The sequence below is a fragment of the Pelecanus crispus genome, chromosome 2, assembly GCF_030463565.1.
Source record: "Pelecanus crispus isolate bPelCri1 chromosome 2, bPelCri1.pri, whole genome shotgun sequence".
Classification (NCBI taxonomy): Eukaryota; Metazoa; Chordata; class Aves; order Pelecaniformes; family Pelecanidae; genus Pelecanus; species Pelecanus crispus.
This window is the reverse complement of record NC_134644.1, coordinates 100685316-100711941: the sequence shown is the minus strand read 5'-3', so window position 1 is coordinate 100711941 and position 26626 is coordinate 100685316. Positions and strand designations below refer to the sequence as shown.

The 26626-nt window shown below is 41.6% G+C and overlaps 2 protein-coding genes across 4 annotated transcripts in view; one reads left to right on the top strand and one right to left on the bottom strand.

Annotated features, from left to right (window-relative positions):
* The first annotated feature begins 12029 nt into the window (after positions 1-12029).
* On the top strand, positions 12030-18361 carry RMP24 (ribonuclease MRP subunit p24). Its single transcript, XM_075705756.1, has 5 exons — positions 12030-12109; positions 12347-12369; positions 14035-14234; positions 17430-17638; positions 18028-18361. The coding sequence occupies exons 1-5, from the start codon at positions 12030-12032 to the stop codon at positions 18179-18181; spliced, it is 666 nt and encodes a 221-aa protein (XP_075561871.1). The 3' UTR covers positions 18182-18361.
* A 3249-nt stretch (positions 18362-21610) lies between these two features.
* RPRD1A (regulation of nuclear pre-mRNA domain containing 1A) overlaps positions 21611-26626 on the bottom strand; it is a 48257-nt gene continuing 43241 nt past the window's right edge. For all 3 annotated transcript variants that reach the window (XM_075704584.1, XM_075704589.1, XM_009487035.2), the window contains one exon: positions 21611-26298. In XM_075704584.1, the coding sequence (XP_075560699.1) occupies positions 26149-26298 (150 nt within the window). In that variant the 3' untranslated portion in view covers positions 21611-26148. The remainder of the gene's footprint in view (positions 26299-26626) is intronic.

Sequence of the window (26626 nt, the reverse complement as noted above, 5' to 3'; positions counted from 1 at the left end):
GCAGTAGCAAGACATCAGCGTAATACCCCCACAAGAATAGTTGAGAAACACTTAATATAAATCAAGGGTTCTCATTCAAAGAGCACTGAACTTAAGCCAAAAAGAACATCAGTTCGTTGCTGAGAAGCTGACACAGCTTTAATGATCAGTGTCTTCACCTTCAACACTCACCCCAGTCTATAACCAAAGTCCTAATCTCAGCTGAAGTCAATCCCCAATGTAGCATCAACTTCAGTGGCACCCGCAAACGTTCACGACAACAGTACTTTGTCTCCTGCCAGTCATGGGAAATTTTTCTGGAAGTCTATCAAATTGCAGGCTTTTTCCAGAAAACCCATCTGTTTCATACGAACTCACTCTGACACCTTTACCTTCTTTGAAACTGAAGGTTTCCAAGTCAATCTGCTAAGATGAGAACGGATAAAGTGAGATTCACATCTACTCCTCTAGCAATCCACTGAAATAATCAGGTTTTCCCTTAGTCACAAATGTAAGATTGTGTCAGAAAATAGAGCTGCAATTTTCCAAAGTTAGTATTGCATGTTCAGTTTCTTAAATTGGTCTTTAAAATACATTTTTAATTTTTTTATGAAATTTTTAGCACTCATGTAAAGGACTGGCAGAAGGCAAAGAGACTGAAAAATTAAACACAAACAGACCTTTTTTACTTCTTCCTTAATTCTTCATTAATCCTTTTAGCACTAGAGCAGGTGATTGCTTTCCTTTCCTTACATACTTTTTAATTCCAGGTGTACCAATACCTGCTGTTAATCAGACACTTGGAAAACTTGAACTCAGTTTGGATTTGGGCCTACTGTTTTAAACCAAAATTACCAAGTGTTTGAGGACAGAAAAATCATGGGTCTGCTTTTCTGAAGGTGAACAGTCAACGGTTGCAGTTGTGCAACCTATATAAACTCTTTCTCTGCCCATTCCAACAGACATTAAGATCGTTCAGAATGGACTTATTTCTGACCCTCATATATGAGCATTTATCACACTTCTACATCTGCAGATTTTGTTACCATTATAAGGTACCAAACCCAATATCAACAGTGAAGCCCACAGCTTCTCTCACTGTAGCTGAAAAAGAAAACGCCACTAGTTAGAAATGAACAGCAGGCTGTAAACATACTGCAAGCATTAAGCTAGTATATTTACACGAGTATCACAGAACCTGGATGCCATTCAGATTCAAAACCTAATTCTGTTGCTGGATCATAATCCATAAAGCGCCAAATTAAAACTCGCAGTTCTGGGCTCACATTGGGAAAGCCTGGGTTTGAGTTTGAGCTCAGAGTCCTAAGCTCATATTTGTTTTCACTTGAGCTCACCAAAAATTGGTGAATAATCCAGAACTGCTCATCCAGGAAAGATTCCAAAGGTTTGCCAAGTTCCAGACAATAGTCCATGGAAAAAAACAAGTGCACAGATCTGCTGGCAGGAGACGCCTCTATCCACGCTCAACTTGCACGTGTTTCTAGGGTGGTTCTCAAAAACAGAACACCCTTGGGAAGGAAAGGACGAGGGAGTTAACTGAACCGTACCTGTGAATGCCATGAATACCCCTCAGATTTAATGCAAAGGAACACCAAAAAAATTACTGCAGATTAATAAAAAAGAGGAAATGGGTGGCAGGAAGGGTTGCCTACACGACTGGCAACATCACAGCAACAAAAGCATTTTACAGGACAACTCATAGATCCTGCACTGCAGATGTTTGCCATCTCAGTAGTAGTAGTCTATATTCTGATGCCACAGCGCAGTTTTGCAATCGTGCTACAGGCACCAGGATTGTTAAGGTATTACTTTGATACCCCACAATACCAGCCTGCACCCTGTTTGGTGCCTTCCTGTGCCATCTGGCCTGACTTCCACCTGGGAGAGACGTGACTCTACCTGCACTGGCTCCTGGAGTCAGGAGAGGCACAGGAGGCAAGCAGTGCCCATTTTCCACTTTCCTCAAGGGCTGTTCTTCCTCCCCAGTAAAACACCAGAGCAGAGCAGAGTTGCCGTACCTGTATGTTTTACAAGGATCTGTGACTCCTAGAGAGTTCAAGGACTGGATGGTGCCAAGATGGAAAGTCCCATACTGCAGAAGGATGGAGAGGAGGGGATCTCAATTCCAATGCCTTCCAAATGGAATCCTTAAAGTGTAAGTCCTGGCTTCTCTCTCACCACCCCTGCAAGAACATCAGCTCAGATCTTACAGGAAGCAGGCTAGGGAGAGGACCACTGTCCTGACCCACAAGTCCCACAGATCTCACTCACCCTTTGCTCAGAAATGTTAACAGGATTGCTATATTTAGTGTCTTTACAATACTTTTTTTTTTTTTTTTTTTGGTATCAGTAATATGGGAGATTCAAATGGTGTTGCTTTGTCTTCACACTGCTTGTAAGTGTCTCCAACTTCTGGCAAGCAGTGCATCACAGGCCCTTCCTACCTTATGCCAGGGAGACATAAACAGCACCCCTGCACCACTGTCAGAGTTTTGAGCTTTTGTGCACGCTTTTACCATATATTAATGGAACTCGGCCCACACCAATTGGTGAGCTAATTGCTGTCAGAACAGATGGTAAGACAGGCCTGAAAAAGATATTTGGTATTTTTTATCATGTGAGGGAAATGTAAGAGGGAAAGGATGTCTTTTCCATTTCCTGAGGGTTGCAACAATAGTTAAAGCAAGCTTTTATGATCAGTGGAGTCTGAGGAACAATTATCCAGCTCCAGTGGATGCACACCTCACATCTAGCTCTATCTGATTCCCTCCTCTGTGGTTTACTTTGCCTCCTGGGCACGTCATGTGCTGGGGGTTCATAGACTGCCAGTATGCTAGTTCAATCTGCTCCAGGCACCAGTGTTCAGAAGCAGTGTTGTGAAGCAATTCAAGATACCAAAAGCAGGAAGAAACTCATAAGGTACTCATGATAAAGAGGTAATATTTGTTTCTATATTCTGTGCAGTTACCTTGGAGGGATGCTAGCACAGTAATGCCCTCTGTGGGAAACTATTGCTCAGCGCTAACTTTCCAGTGGCAGCCACCATAAATATTCAAACAGATATAAATAGCCCTGCACTATAAAAAGTAACAACAGCAATAGAGGTCTGTGTGAGGATCAGACCTCAAAACGTGACACTGCAGAAGAGACGCTGCATAGGAGCTATTCAGGCAGAAGGCTTCGTATTTGGAGAAGAACAGTTTGCCAGTTGGCATTCCAGCAGTTAGTTGCTGGCCAGGATTTTCAAAGTTCCACTTTATACCCCTAGTTTCATAAAGGTCACACTAGCAAACTGGTGGGGCTTAAGAGACCAAGACACATTTGGCTTTTATTCCAAGGCCCGTTCCCTGATTTTAATATAGACAACAAGGGAATAAACATTTAAATAGCTGCACAGAAAGGCCAATGCACAAATGTGCTATACGCAACATATGGAAGAAGTTTCAAGCCTTTCAAACTACTTAAGTTTCCATGAGAAAGCTGTGGATATCAACAGCAGAAAAAAAAGAGCTAACAGGGGAGGAAGAAGCCTATATCCTATGATGCTAATTTGTATTGTTAGAGAGGAAAGTCAACAGCAATGTTAGCTATGCTGAGGATTGTCAAAAGTTGTATTTATTTTGGGTTTCCTTTCAAAAATAGTGTTTTAATGAATATGCAGCATGCTGGGTCTGTGGCACTGGTAGTGTGTCCATCACCATGGTACCTGAGCACTCAAGCAAATGATTAACCAGCAGAGCAACTGAAACAGAAGCAGAGAGCCAACAGGCACCGTGACAAGCTCTTCACAGACCTGCCAGTACCTCTCTATCTGGACCTTACTCCTTCAGGCTTTCCGCTGTCCTATCTTTCACCCACACTCTCATGATAACCAGATCTTTTTTTCCAAACAGTGCTAAGGGACGCAGAGGTCTCAGACTGGCTTAGAAGGAAGGGTGAGATTAATAAAAAAACCCCAAAACACACATATTTTCATCAGGAAAACTTTGCCTAAGGACACAGTAAGAAAAAAAAAAAATTAATTTGCACAAACTAAGCCTGATTATGAATTGACAAAATTTGTTATGTCTGCTATGCCATGAGCCTGGCCACTTTAAAATGACTTCTCTAAAGAGGAAAAACAGGCCTTTTCCCCACTAAGGGCCAAAATGACATTTCAGGAGGCTGATGCAGACCATACATGAACACTAGTGTTAGCATTATCTAATAATAATGAAAAGAATACATAAAACCATATGGCTATGGGCCTTCTGGAAAAAGCCTGGAGATTGCATCAGTCCCTCCCCACACTTCAAACAGGTAGCAAGTTAACAACAACTCTGGTAATGTTTGTTTAACGTTGCATAATGTTAAACGTTGCATAAATGTTGTTTAACGTGCATATTACTTTGAGCTTCTTCTGACTTGGGATGCTTAAGCAGAGACCTCTGGGGTTTTATAAAAAAATATTCTATTGAGTCATCTATCCCTTACTGTTTTGCTTTCTGTACAAAATCTCTGAGGAGCACAGGAAAGCAGAGGGCCTTGCAAGCAGGCCAACTTTAGAAAGGCTAGCTCCTTTCAGTATTGGGGAATTATGCAGCTGTAATACAAACCCCACTGAAGAAGTTTCCTGTTTTACATCACTAGTCAGGACAGTAACACTGCAGTCTCATAAAATGACTGCCATGTGGAATTTTTCCTCTTTACTGTAGCTGCTTCAGACTTATGCGTAGTTACATCCTCTCCATTCCAGTTTTTCCTTTAAAAGAGGAATAAATTCTGGGGGCAATGCTACTTTACTAGCAATGAAGACTCAAGTTTCTCTTCCCAATGTAGATAAAATGTACTGTGCTGCCACTGTGCCTCAGCAGCAGTTTTGAAGCAGATAAGGAGCGCTGCACCACCCACCCATGTTTGACTGTGAAACCCTGGCTTAAAGTTCACTCTAAGCATCAGTCTGATTCTGTTACCTCTCTTGTGTCTAAATTATATCCATCACTGTCATCTCTAAAGATTCAGATCTTCTGCGGACTTTATCGGGCTTTATAATCGAAGTTAATGAAAGATATGTTTGTTTACCTGTTGTAAACAGCTTTGAAGATCTCGGTCTCAGCAAGGGTGATGAATTAAGGATGTCAGCTGAGCAAACAGTTTAATTTTGAATGAATTTAGCCAAAATTGATTACAGAAAAACTGATAGGAATCTTTCAAGTTCATATTATTTCACATACTTTAGCAGTAAATATTCTGCCCCTTCTTGCCATCTGACTCACCAAGCATAAAACTGGAAGAATCAGCAATGATGGCAGCTTCTCAGACATGAGACCAACTTTGGATACTATAAACTGGTCTGAGAAGCCACATTTTGATTGCAGCAGGGAGTACACCCCTCAAACGGTTTAGCCCTCAGCTGACTAAATTTCTGCATGATAGCAATTCTGTTAAGCAGCCTACACATGATAGCAGAAGCATTTATCACAAAACCCAGAAACACAAAACCCAGAAACCAACAACTGCAAAGAACTACTCCATGACACAGTTATTTATTGGAAGTACCTGTTTTTTAGTCTCTCTGGTCCATTTTCAAACAAACTAAAATAATAAGTTAGGGGGGAAAGAAAATTGTATTAAAATAGTCCTGTTTTTTTCCCTCTCCCAGGTAATTTGGAGTCAGGAAGAATCCAAAATAACAGCATGAGTATTGAAAATTACAGGGTAAGGTTGGAAGCCTCTAGAGGTCATCTAGTCCAACCTCATGCTCAAACCAGTGCCACCTTAGAACAGGTTGCTCAGAATTAAAAGAAAATAATTTAAAGCAAAAAGAAATAAAAAATGAAGACCTCCTCTATCCCCGTTTTGCACCAGGAGGGGGGGAAGCAAGAAATGTTTTCCTGAAACATATAGCTCTTCTTTGTTGTTCATAAGTAAATATGACCAATATGGAAAATACCTCCAGCTGCCTCCTTTCGTTGACCAAGTTACCCTTCTGTCTTGATGCAGGTAATGTTTAGCACAGCGTGTGGCAAACGCCAACTCAGTTACCAGCACTGCTCTGCCACACTCCAGGCCAGAAAAGGCTAGGAATGCTGCACGTTCAGCTCCAGTGACAGAGAAAATGCTCCGTATCATTCATTAGCAGTCCCCTCCAAGATAATTAAGGAATGGAGCCAACAGCTGCTGAAGAGGGTTCCACCCCATCTTTCGGCTGGGAAAGCAAGGCCTCTATCGCAGGGGCTGGACTATACAGCAAAGAACAGGGTGGGGAAACCTTATAAGATCCCAGTGAAACCCAGATGACTCATCAGAAAGTACAATGTTCCTATTTTGGCAAGAGGCTGAAATAGCAGCCCTGGGTTGTGCTGCAGCACAGCAATAAATGACCCTGAGTGCTTGGGACAAACTCTTGTGCACATTGATATTCCTAACAGTAGGGGCTGTTTCACATCTCATTAAGCAAAGAGGAATACATGACAATTAACACATTAAATAGCAGCGTCTTTTTCACAGGTGAAACTTTGGCTTGAGGTTCCAACATTTTTAGACAACCGTTTCATGAGTGAAAATGAAGGAATAGTTTCTTAGGACTCAAGGAGACAAGGAGCCATACCCAGAACTGGCATAGCAGCATATTCGTCTGCGTCCTGAAGGACACTGAAACTAGATGATGGCCTTTCCCATAAGTTCTATGCATGGAGGGCCTCCTTGTACATCTGCAGCCTGCCATTCAAAGCCTAGCCCTTAGCGTGGGCAAGATGCCAGGCTGGCCACTTCATAAGCTGACCATAAAAAGGCCCAACATACCACACAGTCACACAGAGGCAAAGCAGAGCCTGGACTTGAACAAGCAGTAGCTCCCATTTCTCACCCCCAGCTGCTGACCTGCGTGGCTCCTCACTACAAAACCCCCTTTGATTATATCTGTAGAGATATGACCCCTGAGAAAACTCTTCAGCAAACACCTACAAGCAATCATGCTAATTTCACTGAAAATAGGTATCAGCTGTAAGAGAATGTTTATTGCCCTAGAGCTTCACATTTTAGACAAAGAACTAATCATTTCTAGCAGAGACCACTTTAAAGAAGAGTTGGTACGCAAGTAGGGATTTCCTTAAACTGCAGGTACGTTTCTCTTTGAGGTTTTTTATTCTGTGCCGTCTTTAATTTATATTTTGAGAGAATGGATTTGCAGGTATGTAAGAAATTTGAAAGTACTGGAAATGGAATAAAAGGAACTAAAAATTGGAGACTGGAACTGGAACTTGCAGCTTTCAAGATCAGGGGGATTCTGATATTCATTGAGTCCCTTCCCTGTCAGATGGATGTTGCCAACTCATGGAAAATAGTGTCATGCTTTATATATGTTATCTTTTATTTTTCTCATGTACATACTGCAAGGAAGCTGTGTTCTAAGCAATGTATCAACAAACAATCTTCATATTAATCTTTTACATATTGTGACACTCCAAGCACAGATAAATCACCATGCCGTAGCCTTACCTATCATACTACTTACAAAATAAATCCAGGCTCAGGAGGAACACTAGATAACTTTTCCTTTACTTAGCTTTTCAAAGCTGATGGTATTTTTCAGAATATGATTTATTCCTTTTACTTATCAGCCTGCCTTGTTTCAGATGGGTACTGTCTGACTGACCTCTAGATACCCTTGCACTTGCTCTGTGATATCCCCAGAATGTCAATGCTTCAATTCTTCATCTTTCATTTCCCAAACGTTTCTTATTGGTCACCTCTGGTACCAGTGGCAGCTGAAGTGGAAGTTTATCCTCTGATAATCTGTACTGCTTTAATGGTTCCCAGCATCCCGAGGATATTTTCCAAGTGTTATGGTGACACCAGCCGAGATCTTGGCAATAGAAAAGCGTTTCTATACGCTTATTTCCTAACTTAGTCTCTTGGTTTTTTCTGCTTTCCCAACCCTCTGTCAGCCCCTTGATTTTCTATGGCTTAACTCTTTTTGTTATTGCTATATTCTTTTTTATCACTTCTCAGTATCTTTCTGATAATAAAGCCTTTGAAGAATCTGAGGGCATTCCCACCATGCATCCAAAATCTCTTAATAAATTTCTCCAAACCTCCAAGTCACATTTGTCAAAAAGCTTAGGAGAATTCCCCTCTAAAAGGAACAACAATAGTCACATCTTCTTTATCTATTTCTCTGTAAACTAGAGTCTAGGAACTATAGCACATAAACCTTGTAAAATGATGAGCATGTTTCAAACAGTTCTGATATAAAAAAATTACACATAAAGCAAGTCACCAGTTTTAGCATGTCTCCAAAATAATGTATGCTTAGAAATGCTTATCGTTGTAGCATCACTATCCTTTTTTTTTCCCCAAGATAAAATTAGTCTTGCACCAGCATGCCTGAAAAAGCAAAATTCTCATATAATTTCAATCACTCAGTTTGCTCGTGACTTTTATACAGCTGACTGAACGCCTATTATCTCACCTGAAAGAGAAGCTGTGAGTTTGCTCACCTCGGTCACCTGCAGGATCTTTGAAATGCCTCCTTTTCCTTCCAAAGAGTGCCTTCCCGCATCTCCCAGTCCATTCCCGAGTCCACTAAACATGCAGTCATCAGTAAGTTCTGGCTAAGTTATCCTACGCAACTCTGAAGAAAGAAGGAGAGACTCGCAGATGCTGCCGAAGGTCGTCTTTGCTGTCTTTGAAAATTTTGTTTTCTTGGTGGTCTGTCACAGTCAGGTCTCCAGTAGTAAACTGAACAACCTATCCTCCTGGCTCTTCTTTTCTTCTTTTTCTTTTCTGTAAACACATAATCAGTGCTTCAAATCCTTTAGGTATCACAAACTGTATTTCTCTATTGCCCTCTACTGACTGCTAGCTACCACCGCCTTCCTGGAGAATCGGCACGCAACAGATACACGGTACGCTTTCCTCCGCTGCCCTCCCTCAAATCAATAATGATACACGATGACCAAAAGTCAACACAAATCATTCTATTTTTTCCTTTGTTACAAAACACCAGGCAAGATTTACAGCTTGTTGGTCAGCCGTGGTAGCTACAAAACACTAAACAAGAGAAGCAGGAAGCAGTGGGTAACATGGGTCTACTAATGTGGGGTTTTTTTGGTGAGCAAAAGCCAGGAAAAAGTAGAGACAAATGCATTTTGCCTTGAAATGTGGGTGAATTCACTCCACTAATGTCATAAATACTATACCAGGGATCTGAGGGTTTTCTGGTTTTAAGGGTCTGGTGCTGCCAGCACTGGATACACAGAAATACTGACTTTTGATGGGAGTTCTGCAGAAAGGGGCCCGCAGAGAGCCGCGAACTGGAGGCCATGGTTTCTTGGTCATTTTGCCTTTGCCTCTAGTTTTATTTGTTTAGCACATTCAGCACCACACCTAACATGGGACACGTCGTTTCTGCCTCACGAGACAGGTACGGGGACAAGACACAGGGTATGCTGTGTATGAATGGCACTGGGAGGTGCTGTTTGCACCGCTTTTCAGACGACGATGATCTACAACGCAAAGAGAAACCAGCAAACTGACGTAACAAAGGAGGGAACAGCACAGCGCAGCTTCAGGAGCAGAAGAAAAAAAAATACGTATAAGCATTTCAGACAGACTGGAAGATGGGGGGAAGCAGGGATAAGAACGGTGTAAGAGCCAGGTGGGGGGAAGGGAGAGAAATAAAAAGCATTGTGCAAGTCACGGCTTCCAGCCACTACAAGAGTGGCTGGAAAGCTGCCTGGCCGAAAAGGGCCTGGGGGTGTTGGTAGACAGCCGGCTGAACATGAGCCAGAAGTGTGCCCAGGTGGCCAAGAAGGCCAACAGCATCCTGGCTTGTATCAGGAATAGTGTGGCCAGCAGGAGCAGGGAGGTGATTGTCCCCCTGGACTCGGCGCTGGTGAGGCCGCACCTGGAATACTGTGTCCAGTTTTGGGCCCCTCAATACAAGAAAGACTTTGAGGTGCTGGAGCGTGTTCAGAGAAGGGCAACAAGGCTGGTGAAGGGTCTGGAGCACAGGCCTTATGAGGAGCGGCTGAGGGAACTGGGGTTGTTTAGTCTGGAGGAGGCTGAGGGGAGACCTTATCGCTCTCTACAGCTACCTGAAAGGAGGTTGTAGTGAGGTGGGTGTTGGTCTCTTCTCCCAAGTAGCTAGCGATAGGACGAGAGGAAGTGGGCTCAAAGGAAATATTTCTTTACGGAAAGGGTGGTCAAGCATTGGAACAGGCTGCCCAGAGAGGTGGTGGAGTCACCATCCCTGGAAGTGTTTAAAAAACGGGTAGATGTGGCACTTGGGGACATGGTTTAGTCTAGTCTACCCTTGATTGGTTTAGTGTGGACTTGGTAGTGTAGGTTAATGGTTGGACTGGATGATCTTAAAGGTCTTTTCCAACCTCAACGATTCTATGATTCGTTAGTACAGCACAGTGCTTGTTAACCAAGTCACTCAGGCACTTGTTCTCACCAAAAAAAAAAGTTACGCCGAGGTGCTGGTGCAAGTGCTCTGGCCGAGGGGCAGGGAGGGAGCCCGGTCCCAGTGCCGGGCGCCTTTCCCTTTGGCGAGGCAGAGGCTGGGGGAGAACATGGCGCTACCTCGCCTCCCCATTCCTCCGCTGCCACCGAGTGCCCCGGGGAGCAAATGGCCTCATGTGGTTCAGCAGGATAAAACCAGGCCCACCCCCCCCACCCCCCCCAAAAAAATGTTGACATTATTTGTGCTTACCCATGCTCCAAAAAAAAAAAAATAATAATTTTGTTTTTTCCCGCCACTATTAATAAACGGGAATATTTCGTTTGCCAAAAATTTGTTGACTGATGAACGCTGGTTGCGTTTTAAGTGGATGTTACGTGACGGCCCTGCTCTTTGACTCAAGAAAGGTAGAGTTCGCACAAAAACGATCATTCACAAACCCAGCAACTTGGCAACAAAAAATGTAATATTGAAAGGTCCATTGAAAAATGTATTTTTAATTCAAAAATAAAGTCAGCAGCTACAATTAGGACCTCTATTACGAACATTTCATTAACAAGCCCAGATTTATTGACTTTACTGTAAAGATCTCCTATTAAAGGAAGCCCAGAAATTCAATTTTCCCCATGCTTTTCTACTTCTAAAGCCCTCGGCTACTCCGTGTTAGAAAATAAGAAATAATTATATTTATTCAAATTCCGTGATAGAATATTGAAGCCTGCTCAGATGAATACCTCTCCTAAATGAACACCATTACCAACAGATCAAAGAAGAATGTCTAGCAAATGAACGGGGCCAAGGGAATTAATAAAACACACATCAAACATTGAAAAGTTGAGGGTTTTGGTTTTTTTTTTTTGCTTTAATCGGAGCGCATTTGCAGAGTGATAAAGCGACGTGTGTAGTTGCCAAAATTCATAAAAAGGCATCCAAATAGAGCGGGAGACAGCTGACGTTCAGCACTTTTGAACATCGAGTGGCCTTCTGGAGCTGCTGGGGGAAATTATTCACGTGACAACTCTTGACAGAGAAATCTATTTTTCCCCCGCTAAGGTAAAAGTTCTCTTTCCTGGGGGGGGGGGCGCAAAAAAAAAAAAAAAAACCAAACCCCGAACTTTTTAACACCGCGGAAGACGCAGGCGGCTCGCGCGCAGAGGCAGCCCTTCCGACCGCCTCTTCAGGGGCGGCAGCGCGAGGCGGGGCGGGCGCCAAGCCCGCGCGCCGTCCCCCGCAGCGGGCCCCGCCAACGGCCGCGCGCAGCCGTTGCTGCCGCCCCAAACGGCCGGCGGCGGCACGAGCCCCGGCGGATCCGCGGCCTCCCGGGGACGGCGGCGGCCGCGCGCGCGCCGCTGGCGAAGCCTTCGCCAACGCAAGGATCCCGGGCCCCGAAGGGCCCGGGGGGAAGCCGCGCTGCGCTCCGTGGGGCGCCGCCGGCCCTTCCCGAGCCCGGAACCATGGTGCTGCGGCCGCGGGTGCCCGCCGGGCCTCGGCGAAACAGTGCACGTCGCCCCCCTTCCTTCCCTGCCCCTTAGCCGCCGGACCTGGCTGGCGGCCGCTTCCGGCGGGGCGGGCGTTCAGCGGCATGGGGCGGCAGTGGCGGTTCTTGGAGGTGGCAGCGAAGGGGCTGGTGGGCGCCTGCCCGGGCCAGGCGCGGTTCCTGCTGTAAGCGCCCGCGGCGGGGTGGGGGGCGGGGGCGCGGGAAGGGAAGCGAAGCGAAGCGAAGCGGCGAGGGACGGCGCGCGCGGGATGGAAGGGGTCGGGTGGGGGGAGAGCGCGCGGGTGACGCGCGTGGGCGGCCCCGCCCCCTGTCTTCGCGCCTGCCGTGGCGTGCTGCCGCGTGGCCGGGGCCGGTGCGGGGTGACGTGACGCGACGTGACGCTGTGCCCTTTTCCCGCGCAGGTGGACGCTCCGCAATGACCGAGGCGAGTGAGGGGGCCCGTGCGCAGACGGTGGTGCCGGTGCCCTGCTGCAGGAGGAGGAGAGGGGCTCCCGCTGTCCCCGCCGGCGGCCCTGCGAGCCCGGTGCAGCCCAGCGGGGGCTCCTGCCGTGGGAGAGCAGCGCACAGGGGTTGCCTGGGCAGCTGGAGGGCGGAAGCGTGGCCCTAAGAATGAGGGCAGACTTTCCCGTCTTCTCCATTTTCCCTCGCGCTGCCCTGCAAAAACTGCCGGGCTGTGCTTCGGGGCTGCTGGCAGAAACGGCATACTTGCTAAACAGCGGGGTCCAGGTGTTTCTTCAGGGGTTGAGAGATGCTCAGGCTGCGCCGGGGGAGGTTTAGGTTGGCTATTAGGAAAAATTTCTTCACAGAAAGGGTAGTCAAGCATTGGAACAGGCTGCCCAGAGAGGTGGTGGAGTCCCCATCCCTGGGAGTGTTCAAAAAACGGGTAGACGTGGCACTTCGGGACATGGTTTAGTCTAGTCTACCCTTGATTGGTTTAGTGTGGACTTGGTAGTGTAGATTAATGGTTGGACTGGATGATCTTAAAGGTCTTTTCCAACCTAAACGATTCTATGATTCTATGCTTGAGTCCAGCTCTGGCAGCAGGAAGTAATAAGGCAGATGCGGGAGCATGCTTTTTATTATTAGGTCTGAAATTTATCGCAAAGCTTTTCTTCATCTCAGGCTGAGATGCTGTCATCTTCTTGCCCTTAAAATGGAGAAAGAGCTTTACAAGGCTTTGGTGTCACTGATCTGGCAAAAGAGCCTGCTTGCTTGGAGCTCCTTGCAGAATTGCGAGCCTCCGTAATTAAAGATTTTTAGGAAGGAATTGCATTTTTCCAGCCAAATATACTATTACATATTGTGTAAACTTATGCTGTGCGTAAACTTAGCATTAGTTTTTGTCGTGGTTTATCCCCAGCCAGCAACTCAGCACCACGCAGCCGCTCGCTCACTCCCCCTACCCCGATGGGATGGGGGAGAGAATCGGAGGAGTAAGAGTGAAGAAACACTCCTGGGTTGAGATAAGAACAGTTTAATAGTTGAAATAAAGTAAAATAGTAATGATAATAGTAACAGTATAATAATAATAATAATAATGATATAGAAAGCAAGTGATGCACAATGCAATTGCTCACCACCCACCGACCGATACCCAGACAGTTCCCGAGCAGCGATCGCTGGTCCCCAGCCAACCCCCCTAGTTTATATACTGAGCATGACATCATATGGTATGGAATAGCCCTTTGGGCAGTTTGGATCAACTCTTCTGGCTGTGTCCCCTCCCAGTTTCTTGTGCACCTGGCAGAGCATGGGAAGCTGCAAAGTCCTTGACTAGCATAAGCAGTACTCAGCAACAACTAAAAACATCAGCGTGTTATCAACATTCTTCTCCTACTAAATCCAAAACACAGCACTATGCCTGCTACTAGGAAGAAAAATAACTCTATCCCAGCCGAAACCAGGACAGTTGTGCTCAGTTGAGCACATACTGGTGCTCAGCTTCCTCTTGTGTTCTAGCTGTATCTGAAACATAGAGTAAAAACGTCTCTACCTAGATAATGTTAAAATAGAACACTACAATTTTAATGTTTGCTTATGAGACATAATTGTTTCAAGTTTTACATTTTTTACCTTTATTAATCTGTAGATAATGAATGTGGATTAGAAGGGATATGTCCTTACTGCTTCCAGTTCCTGGTTCCTGATAGCTACCGGGTGCGTCTCAAACCAAAGATGAAAGTGACTCCACAGATAGAGAAAATTCTTAAACGAGAGGCGAAGAACCATAAACTTAATATGAAACAGACAAAGCTTTTGAAAAAATACAGGGAGTCGAGAAGCGTTCTGGTAAGGATATTTACTTGGAACTGCCAAATGCCTGATATTTCCCTGAAACCTTTCAGTGGCATAAAAAAGAAAATATGGAAATCTTTCTCTTAGAAGCAGAGCTCACACCTACACGTTTCTTTTTTTCGTGAGCCTGTAACTCTTCCTTTCTTTTGGGATAACTTCTATTCACAATCAAAATTTTTAAAATCTACCCTCCACAACAGAGAGATCTTGAGCACAATGAGAAGAGCAGTGATCTTTCCCCCCCAAAAAAAACCCCAACCCTACGTGTCAGAGAAGCTACACAAACAGCTCTGCCCTCCCTGTGATCTCTTTAGTGGCAGTCTGGGTAGACTCTGCGGATGTCTAAGATCTTGCTGAAAATTAAGTATTTTCTTCCTGACAGGAAGCTCTGGCATTTCTGCTGTCAGCTACTGTATCATTTGCATAGCTTTGCAAAAATGGCAGGACTGGCAGATTTTTGCCTGTTCCTTTTTGCCTGTGAATGTGGTAGAATTAGGACCAGGCAACTCTACTGGATGCAGAACCTTAATACAGCCATGTAGAACCTAAAATTCATTAGAATCCTTAGAAATCCATTGCTAAGAATACCCCAAAACATACCTAAGAAGAAAAACATGCCACTGACTGAAGTCAGGCTGGTTTTGCCGGTATGCATAGCTTCACATTTGCTGCCTTTGTTTCAGCTGTGAAGAAGGGCTTGAGTGACTGATAGATTGTCAGTTTTTTCAGTTTTATCAGTTGTCTAAAAATACATTTACAACTTAAAACCTTTACTTCATTTACTTCAGTAGACCATCATGGCTACATCAGATTATTGTTACCTTCTGTACAAACCTAAATTTTTACATTTGTCTGAATATTACTGTTTATAGGAAGTCTTTCAAAACTAAACCACGTAGGTAATTTAAACAAGTTAATGTTGCTTTTGGGGCTTCAGTTCTTTCTCCTAAAATTACTCAGGAGTTTAAGATTTAATCACTTTTTTTTAATAGTAATTACTATTACTTGAAGAATAATAGTATACATTTAATCTAGTGTTGCCAAGTCATGCACTACTATTAAAACAGGTTATGTGAATGGTTGTTTTAATAAATGAGACAGCACCATACTGTGCCTAGCAGTTGCTGGCACACTTGGCATTTTCTCAGATGAGAGTCTGCTGGTTTGGGGAGTAAAATTTGCAAAACCAAAAATTATTAAAGAGTCGGTAGCACAAAATTAAACTGAGGAAATATGACAGAGGTTCTCAGCTGTCAGGGTAAAAAAAGGCGCTCCAGAAAGGCACCCTTGCTATTACTCTTTCCGAATCATAGATCATAGTTGAGCAGCAGAAAGGGCATCTGAGAAGCTGGAATCTTTGCTTTATTTTTCTGGGATCACAAACCTTTAGTGTACATTAAGATCTGTCTCTTTAGACAACTGATGAACAGTGTCCTGCGGAATTATGATGGGTTCTTAGATTTATTCTGTAGCTGAAGAGGTTTGTAGGATGCACTGTGCATTCATATGAGTAGTTTAAAATTCCATTTTAAATAGGTCCAGTTTAAACTCTGGGTAATATTCTAATCTTGGGAAGTAATTACAGTTTGCTGCAGTTGTGTTCTGCTCAGTTCTGTTTGCATTTGTGCTGTGGATTATGATTTAAGTATTTAAAATACTGTCAGCAACTGACAGCTTTCAAAATTAGCAATGTAGATCCCTATAATCTAATACCTGAGACTTGGGAAAATGAAAATTCGAGTGTGGTTGAAAATTAAACCAAGCAACAATATGACAGGTTGTGCCTCTGATACCTTTCTTAGCAAGTAGAACTTGATTTGAGAATGCTTCTGCCATGAAAAGGCATATGACGTAATGAACTATTTCAGGGCTTTTAAAATTTTTGGAGTTAACTGTATTTGCAATTCAGGGAATGGAAACTAGCTGTGCAGTGCTATGATTAATCCACTAATTCCTGCACTGTAAGGTGTTCAACTCCGTGTATATTCCATGGAGTGCTAAATCATCATGTGATGCTGGTTTTTTTTTCCCCATCTGAATTTCTTTTAGAAGAACTAAAAATACACCAATACCTGAGCTGTGTAAGTTAATGATCTTTCTTTTTTAGTTTGTTAGGCTGACAAAATAATGTCTAGAGACACTCAAAGCACTTAACTGAAAGTGTTTCATTTCGGCATTTCTAAATGTAATTCTTTCCAAGCAACGTGAATTTAGGTAAATTTACGCACTTTGAAATGAAGAATGGTTTGGTATAGATGTTTTCAAAATGGCTTAGACATTTTTGTGACATTCTTTTGAGTATGTTTTTTAACCGGAAACATCACGAAACTGTGGTTTTTCAGTCAGTGTAATTGTGTGCCTCAAAAAGTTGCCTGGCTGGATTACTCTCATGTCTCTTAATCAGAGTAGTTGCCATGGCAGTCGGGGATATTAGGAATATCTGACAGTCTCTGTGACTGTCTGACATTATCTGTTGTGATGCACCTCTGCAACATACTGTGCTGCTGGAAGTTCCCTGCAGCCTAGAAGTAAACAGAAGAGAAAGTGCCCTTTGTTTAGGACCTACTCTGTATTGTAGTAGGTATTTTTACACTAATAGAAAGCCTCTTCTTTGTTCACTAAGACTTGCTGTTATTAGTTATGGATGACTATTTTTGACAGTTTGGTAATTTAAACGTTTTATCTCAAGACTCCCTGGAAAGTGTATGAGAGAACTTCGTCGGGGGTAGAATATGCTAATGAATTTAGATCACACGGTATGTCATGTTTTTTAGCAAAATATGAATACCCCTTATGTATACTTGAGATATAAAATATATATATATATCTCCAGTTCAGGTGCTGTTTCATCTCTCTTGTTTTGACAGGGTTGTTTTCCATATTTCACTGTACAACGTTACATTCAGAGTTACAGGTCTCCTGAAATTAGTTGCCAGGGGACTGGAGACATTTCTGGATAAACCCAGATGTGCTTGGCTGTGCTTGGATGTGCTTGGCTTAAGAAGCCTGAATAAAAATACTGGGTGTAAAGTATACATTGCTTTCTAATATCTCATGTCTCACTTAAGCAAATGTTTAATTTGTGTCGTGATATTTGGAGAACAGTTTGGATAATTCTTAAAATGGCTTTATAACATAAAGGTGGAAAGACTGAAAGAATGGTTGATACTTCCTTTCTTCTCTCTGTAGCTGGTTACTTGCAGCTCGTGCAACAAAACAACAAGACATTATGGTAAAAGCAGGGATTTTCTGGCTACCAAGACACACAGTTCTGGCACTCCAAGTATTAAATCTAGCCTGAGGACACCAGATGTAAAAATTCAGTCTGCAAACAAAGTGACACCTGTAAGCTGCAAGAAGTTGGGATCTAAAGGGAACAGTCCTTCATCGCTTTCCAGGTACCGAGAGGCACTTTGCTGAGTAGAGTGTATTACGTCTTATTGGGACAGGGCATCATGTACTGATTTCAGATCAGTCACTTAATAAATTTAAATTGATAACTTAAGTATTTTTCTTTAGTGGTCAGATTGAGGAGATCAATTTTAACTTTCCAACCTGTAAAATCAAAGATTCTAATGAAGAGCGACTATGTGCAAAGAATGCACGATGATGTTTTTGTCATGCATGTGAAATGTCTGGCTTAAAATTTGCATAAGTTATACTTCTGACTGCTCACACTATTTACATGCAAAATTTTTCACTCAAATTATATGTTTGCACTTTCGTAGTTACCTTATGTTAATTCTGCTTTCTCACCTTTAAGACATTTGAGTCTTTTGTTTTTCAGAACATGTGTATCCAGACAGGCGACAACCAGCTCTGCTTCCAAGACTCCACGAAACTCCAAGTTTCACTTTTCTAAGCTAAAACGGATGCTTGACCTACAAGAAAAAGAGAAAAGCCAGAAGGCGGATTTGCAAACCTTCTTGAGTTTACTTTAGCGATACAAGTTTACTTTAGTGATACATTATTTCAAAGTAATAAAGGTTACAGCAATAAGTATTGTTCCAGTTTTAGTAAACCAACGAAGTGATTTCTTTAAAACTCTAGCTAACAGCATGTACCCTGTGAAAGCGTAGACCATATTTTTTAGAAGCAAGCTCTGTTTCTAAGGGGACTGATTATCTGCAAGAGGGAGAGAGAAAATAGCCAGTCTAATATACTTGGGAATCTTGAACATGTTTTGCGGTCTCTAATGGCCAAGAATTAAAAGCCAGGATCTATCCTTTGAGGAAGCTGACAATACTGGATCCATTAGTGGGTCCAGCAGGACCAACAGGTAAGTTGGCAGACCTGAAGGCAATTTGGGGGTGGGGAGGCTGCAGTTTGCTCCACCTCACTCTCCTACTATTATTAAGATAATGCCTCACAACAGAATTTAAAAGATCTCATCCCTGCTTTGCATGTTTGAGTAAAACAAAGACACTTTGACCTGCACTTTCTGCAGGTATGGTATTTTCAAGGGTCTAGTGTAGTGTCACTGTCTTTTGATACCTGTGGTAATTTAACAGCCTTTAACACAGCCTTTACAAAGGCTCCAAAATAACTTAGTCTTTAAGACAGCACTCGTATACAAAGAGGGAGAAAACAGCATATCATCAGATTAAGTTTTTTCATTTTCTTGACGGTGTCATCTGTGATTTGGACTGCAGATGATACTGGATAACGCAGAACCTTGTAAAACTGCACTCTAACATGGGATGCTCTCAATAGCGACCGACAGCTCCACGCTAGACTACTATTGGCACCCTGATTTGTTACTGCTATGAGAGTGGCGCAGCCATAAAGAATACGGGATGTGCTTCCTTTCCAGTTGCTCTGGTGCTACCAAAATGGGTCACTTTTGTCTCCTTCAGAAATGACTAAGGAGAGAACCTCTTTCTTAAACGTCTGTTGGTTTTATCAGGCTTCAGAGTTGTTTCCTTCCTGGACTTGGATCTGGAAAACTAGGTTTGCCGTGGACAGTAGTCAGCTCATTGCACCAAAACGTGATGTGAATAGATGATTGTCAAGGTTAAAATGGTCTTCGCTGTCAGATTTTACATTTTCAATTTGGCACAGAGGTGAGAAAGGACAGTAGAAAGTCACCGTTCAGGACTGAGTTTATAGCCTGCCCTGTGTGTAGTCTGCAGTGACAGTTCTGCAAATCATACTTCAGATTTCCCCTCTGAAAATAGAATCCATCAGTTAAAAACATTGAAATTCTTGGGTTTAAAGGTCTGTATTTTCCTTTTTTTTTTTTTTTTTTTTTTTGGTGTTCTAAAGGATAGTTTCCTTTAAGTGGACTCAGACTCAGACAACACTGTTTAAGAAATAGGATCAGCAAATAAGTTGGCAGACTTGAAAGCAATCCAGGGCAGGGGAGAATAGTTTGTTGCAAATTCTACTTGGCGGTCTCAAAGATTGGCATGTAACCTTTTTATATCTCCTATACGCTTGCACAATAACTTCGAAAGGTTCACTGCTGTTTGTTTCTTACGTACGTGTATGATCAAATTAACTGTCATTCTTTGATCAAAACACAGACCTTGGAGTTATGCCTTTTCCAATGTAGAACTTGGCATTAACTCACCTGTTGTTGCTGTATTTATGATCCAGTCCTCTGGAAAAATACTTCAATCTTGTTGATGGAAAAATGTGCATTATACAAAAGTTTTGAAAAACAAGTTTTGCAATAAATTTTTATACTAAAAGTATACACATTAGGTACTCTACTGCTGTGCTTCCTGTGCCGCTTACATGAAACCAGCATGGGCACCTGCTATGTTTTAAGATGCACCAGCATGAACGTGTTAGATCAAAGAGTACGCTTGTCAAGCACATCTCCCAATTGTCCCTGTTTACTGTGTTTTTTACGCAATACTGAGTGGTTTCAGAGTACGAGTCACATGCCTTTTGGATAAAACTACAGATAATGGATAAAAGACACGATCTGGGGCACAACCAGTGTGCTGTGAATGCTAATGGGCAGTCTATCCACGGGATCACAGGAGAGCTAGCCTGAAGTACACAACTCCAAAATGTATTGTGGACGCCAGGCACCAAGCTTCAGGTATTCTGCACGCCAGGTGTGCTACTACTGCAATGCACTATTTGTTAATGTAGACAGTCTTGTGCTCCAAACAGTATCTTTTTCTTTGTAATTACCAGAGGTGTCAGATGCATCCAGATGTGTTGTTACAAGGGATCACTATTGCAAGCTATCAGACTTTACTGTGGGGAAAAACAGGAAAAAAAAAAAAATTCATTCAGTATATGCCATTCCTTGGTTTACATGTGTGCTTCAAAATGCCGGGCAGAAATAGCGTTGGTATTTTCCTATCTGAAGTGCTCTAGTGTTATTCCTAAGCCTCTAATACAGGCTTTTTCTGTTACTGGACTTTCACAGAATCAATGAAAGAATTGAAACCCATGTATATATGTGTGTGTGTGTGTGTGTGTGTATATACATACCTATCTGTATAGATATGAGGTATATTGGTCTATACATACATATACATACATCAGATGCGTGTGTATATATATATATATACATACACAGAGATACACACACACACACACGCATCTGATGCCCTCTTCTCTTCAGAATGTATTACATTCCTGTACTTGACAAAAGACTGAAGGTTAATTGTTGGCTGCTGAGCCTCCCCACCAGACCTCTGCCGTGCAGCGTTACTGGTTTGTGTCTGAAGAGCTGGAGGAACAAGTCTTTATAGAGAGGAAACGGCCTCACTGATTTCCGGGAGGCCAGAATTTCACCCAGACTTTGTAAAGCAAGCCCAAGAAGGTTCTCTGTTAAGCATACACCCCTGCGTACTGGTATTTCATGATAGAGTGGGAGTTATTCCCCAGCTCATACAAATCCTACTTACGCAATGGTCCGTCTATCATTGACAGTAATAGCATTCACACCATATATTGAAAATGTTACAAACTGGGTCTTAATATAACCAGCTCAACTAAACCATGTTGTATTTTGAAGCATCAGTTTGAGCCACTTTCCCATGTATTGGGGAGTACTGGGAACCTCAAGCTGGCGTATTACAACGGGTTCCCTCACACCCAGCCCCGCCTCTGAAGAAACAGAAACTTTGGCCAAACTAGATGGTATATGAACAATATTTCTTTTATGAAGTTTACAGTTCTAGAGATATGACCTCAGGCTTTTTAATGCACTGCTTCCTCACTGAAAATTGTCACACAAAATACAAATACAGAGAGTAATAAACTTCAAAATTAGTGTCGACCATTTCCCCAGCATCACTGTGAGATCTTGCTTGACTTGTAAGTATAGGGAGCAGTTTACTTTGAAGCCATTTCTTTCACACCCTGAGATTGAGTAGGCAAGCAATAAACAATGATTTCAAAGATGTTTTTACAACAATGTTTTATTCTATTAAATATGAAAGAGTGTACATACAGGTGTTATTCTGAGGACATAAATTACACAAGGATTACACGTTCTGTCAGAAAAGCACAATAATGAAACATCTTTACATTTCAAACTTTTCTTGTTAGCTTTTAACAAATGAGTCTATTTCTGTTGCAAACAAGTAACGAGTGCTATTGAACTTTTGCAAATTCCCACAAAAACATCATGCTTAGTAGGATACCTTAAATATTGTAAAGATGAAATCAGATTTCTAAATAACAAGATGGAAGAGATTTACTACTTAATCAAGATAAATGACACACTGAAATAGGAGCAGAGACAAAATTGGTCATTCATTTAAAAAAAAAATATTCCACTTCAGACACTACATTTGAGTCTGCTTTCTTTACTTGCAGGAATAGTCACTGTGATTATATGCATGAGTAATGAGCAGAACTGGCCCTAAATATTTATAAATGCAACTGTCAAATTGTAGATGCGCTGGTTTTCTAGTTCACTAATTTTTCCACTGAAAAAAACCCCCACACCCATGAATCTACTTGCTTACATTTCAAAAGGCTGAAATCCAGCTCTTCTGTAGAGGGCCAGTGAAGCCTATGTATGACTTCCATGTCTTCCATGGTCACCTGCATGGGGGGCTACTGCCTCCTACCTATGTATTTTGGGTCATCACTGAAGTACCAGACTGAGTTACCACTGACTTGTGAGAGCAGTATTGGTCTGTGGAAGTCCTAACACGTTGTCTTTTTATACTTCAGGTAAACAGGAATGTAATTTTATCATAATGAAAGCTCTCAGTTTGACATTCAGAAGACTACTCAGATAAAATACATAATAAGCATGTAGTTTGGGTTGTGTTGCTAGGGATTAACTGAGGTGTTTTAATATATTAATACAAACATCAACAGAGTGAAACAGACAAGCTAATGTTACTGCAGGCTGCAGTTTAACTTTCAAAAGGAGTAATGAAACACAGTTTCTAAGAATGGTAATTTTTGTATCTAAGGATTTCACATTTATTTATAAAACCACAGCAGTGGCATAATATTCCTGATAACTTTCAAAACATTCTGCAAAAACACAGCTTGAGCCTGCACACACTAGAATATACAAGCAGTCCCAGTGACCTCCAAGGTAAGCATTCTCACATGGCAAAGAGCGGCAGGAATCTCTGCGCTTTTTTCCGAGAATGCTCAATAAAAGTGCAATATAGTGAAGCAAATAATCTAATTGTTATGCTTTTATTATTAGATGAAAAATGTTCAGATATTTTATAATTGTGCCTTTTGTAGGCTGGGCATTCTGGTTTGAGTAGAGTCAGACCACGTTAGAAGAGACGGGCAGGGTACACCCACACATTTTCTTCCCCGGGGTGGTAACGCCCCAAAGCAGTTCTATTGTATAATCCCATCTACAGCTAAAACATTGTGCTGCCGAGTTTCACACTGTTATTTGTTTTGACAAGAGTTGACATTTGTTTTGCTTTTCATTCCCACCCGGGGAAGTTCCCTCTTTCAGCTCCTCGGCACCCTTCTTTTCCCCACCCAGCCTCTTTTCTTCCTGAGATGTCAGAAGTACTTATGTTAAGCTTTGGAACCTGAGAATTTGGAGGTATTTTTTGATACTACAGGGCTGCATTTGTATGGTACCATGTTATCTCCTGCTATACTATTACAGTTACAATATAAATCTTCTAACTAGTTGATACCTGATGCCTTTCCCACATAAATAAAAAACAACGCACCATTCAGCCACTAATATATGACACTTGCTATAAGAGTGACTTTTACCTTCCGCAAGTCCTCATTTCCAAACAAATGTTGAGGGATCATTTCCAAAAACCCAGCTACAAAATATTCCTTGAAGTAAACAATTTCACAGTAAAATAAAGAAAAATATATAAAAAAAATAGCACTCTCTCAAAATTAAAACTTACATACATCCAGAAGAAGTTAAGATCTTTCCTCATTCTTTTATGAGTTCTACATTATCTGTAGATAAGCAACATTATCATTAAGAGTTATGAATAGGAAAAACAAGTCTAGTGAAGTAAGTGTTGTGTCTTTTTTAATACGCTTGAGAGATCAAGGAAAGTGAGCATTCAACTTTATTATTACAATTATTTTTAATTAAGGTAGCAAAAGACTGTTTAAGCTTAATTCCCTATGGTTTTGAGTACCCAAGACTTAGATCCTTCAATGCACTCTAAACAAGCCATGCCACTGCACTTATAATCACCTCTGGGTACAAATTAAGTTTTCCATGGATTGGGATTCAGCCGTGAATTCACTGTTTATCCTCCTTGTTTTATGATTTATTTTATAATTCTTAATAGATTAAGCTGGTTTAATATTTATCACAATTTTGGTGCTATTCTTTAGCAAGACTGAGCTTTAACTGCAACTGTAATGCACATACATGTATGTAAGAATTTATGAGCTGAGTTTAACATACTAGAACAGGAATATTTGAAACATTAAAATTGTACCTGAACATTAATTTTCTTATTAAGAATCTATGCCGAAAAGATGCCAGTAAGTGTTATTTAATTTTGCATATTAGACTTAAACTAAAGAAACACTCCTCTGGATTCCTTACAGTTAGCTCTTTTTTCCTGTGGCGTGGAAAATTGCCACTCAAAACTTACCAATCTTTGGACAGCTACTGAGCTCTGATGAACTATTTTCAGCATCCCTACCTGTCAGTCAGAATTTTTGATTAAATTAGTATTCTACATTGCATGCTATGGAATGCTATGTCAACAGCTGGTGTTTTTTATCTTTTGGGTTTTTTTCCCTACTTAACTGAGGTCTAGTTCATGGCAACTTCCATGAGAAAAGACCAAGGTGCTTATGTCCAAGTGTATCTATTTTAAAAAGAAAGATTATTCTCCATTCATACCCAACAAATATTCTAGTGATTAGCCCTGTAGAAGTCAATAAGAAGTGACAGGTCACTATCTTCAACAATTTCACTCCAGGACTATTTTGAATTGTTGTGGTTTTTGAAAAGGAAGAACAGATTTTTCTAAAAAAATTTGCTTGCATGTGAGGAGTATTAAACTTGTAAACTGTGAACTTAACTGACACAAACCAATGCCTGACAAGTGCAAACCCATGAACAAAATGCAATCATTAAATCCTCTGATGATTCATCCAACTCAAACACTTGCAGCCCGGGTTTTTAAGGTTATCTAAATGCCAGAGGTACAGGTAGGCATGTTTTAAATCACTACTCAACAATTATGTGCCTAACTCTGATTGACTGAAAAGCCTAAACTTTCTGGCAATCTGCTAGATGCCTGTCTGTATCTTTAAGTTTTTAAGTGAACTTAAACGCTGGTGCATAGTATGGCAACAAGGACTTTTCACAAATTCAGCTACCTGTAGACAAATACTGCATTTGTGCCATGCAAAGGGCTTTTTTAAAAACAGACACTCGGCAATAATTTTCCACTGTTTGACTTATACCCAGGCCTGAACTGTCTCCTCCTGTTCTGTGAGAAAAGAAGATAAAGATCTAGAAATGTCTGCTGGTGCCGGTGGAGGTGGGGGGTTGGAAGCCCATGCTGGCCTCTGGGGTTTCTCAGTGGAAGAGGATGTACAGCATGGCTCTGTCATCATGTTGCTGCACGTATGGATGGTACATAGCATTGTCAAATTTTAATAATAGGCATTTAACAATTGGGACAGTTTAGAGAATGACCTTTCAATTTAATTAAAGCTGTAAAATGGCTTCACGTTTCTGGGATTAACCTTTTTAGATGGAGACGGGTGTTCCAGAAAGGGATTAGAGTACAAATGAATGGTCCCTCAATTTAGAAACTAAGCAGCTGTAAAAAGAAAGTTACAATTTTGACACATAATTAAACTGGTCGATTGTATCATTTTTTATGCTGACTTTTAAATGATACTAAAATATTGCAGTATTTTGAGTCATTTAAAGATGTGCTCAGTATAACATGATTTACGTTTTCCAATACAAAATTGGTTACTAACATTTACTTCAAAAAAAACCACCTGGCTTGTTTTGGGAGTGGGTAATTTAAATGTAATGGACAGTAAGATCACTTTTAACTTTGCATTAAATTGCATCAACCTCTTGCAAACATAAGCTCATGATTTCCATATTTCACTTCCTCACTAGCAACTGAAATGTCTCGAGTTAGAAGTATGTGTTGATTATATTGATCTACATTAAATACAGGGTACATAAGAAAAATCTTAGCATGTTCTTTTACCAGGCACCCAACTAAAATCTTTACAAAAGATAAGATAATTATCCATTCTTCAATGTAATAGACACAGATGCCACTTTTATAAATGTACCCTTATGTTCACTTGCCAATAAAATAGTAAACAAATCAACTTTTTAAACCATTTTTTATAAATTATTAGAGTATTTTTACTGACACTCTCCAACAATATACAAAAATAATACTACAAGAGTACCAATCAGTCTGACCTACCCCTCATTTCACAGAAAAGTAGAGGTTATGGAAGGATGTTCTTGTAATCAATCATCACTGTAGATGTCTCCTGCAAACGGTAGGTGTACGTGGCTGCCCGTGACGTTGGGAAGTCGAGAGAGATCAGGCAGGTTCTGGATACGTGACCTGAGTTCTTTCCGTACTTGGGACACTCTGGCTAGCTTGCGTTTGTACTCCTGCAATGCAGAAGAACTCAACATGAGGCTCTTAGCTAATACCATCCCTACTACTTACTGCACTTGACGTTTTCCAAATAAAGTATTCCTTCTATAAGTTACAGGACAAAACATCCTTTAACAGGTAACAACACAGAAAACTGGGTATTTCGGAAGCAGAGGCATCAGTTCTAGCATCTTCTCAGCACCTGACTTTGGAAGCATAGCCATGGGATTATTTTACTTTGAATTCTAAGTACATAATGCTAAACAAAGACGACAATCCCAGTTAACACAACTACATGCATTTCTGCATGCAACTAGTAGAATGGCATTATTCTTAGAAAAT

Excerpts from the sequence above, each read along its gene's own strand:
- RMP24 (XM_075705756.1), top strand. The coding sequence starts at position 12,030 with ATGGGGCGGCAGTGGCGGTTCTTGGAGGTGGCAGCGAAGGGGCTGGTG. Across the intron at positions 12,370-14,034 it reads GACGCTCCGCAATGACCGAG|ATAATGAATGTGGATTAGAA; the intron begins GCGAGTGAGGGG and ends ATTAATCTGTAG. Across the intron at positions 14,235-17,429 it reads GGGAGTCGAGAAGCGTTCTG|CTGGTTACTTGCAGCTCGTG; the intron begins GTAAGGATATTT and ends TTCTCTCTGTAG.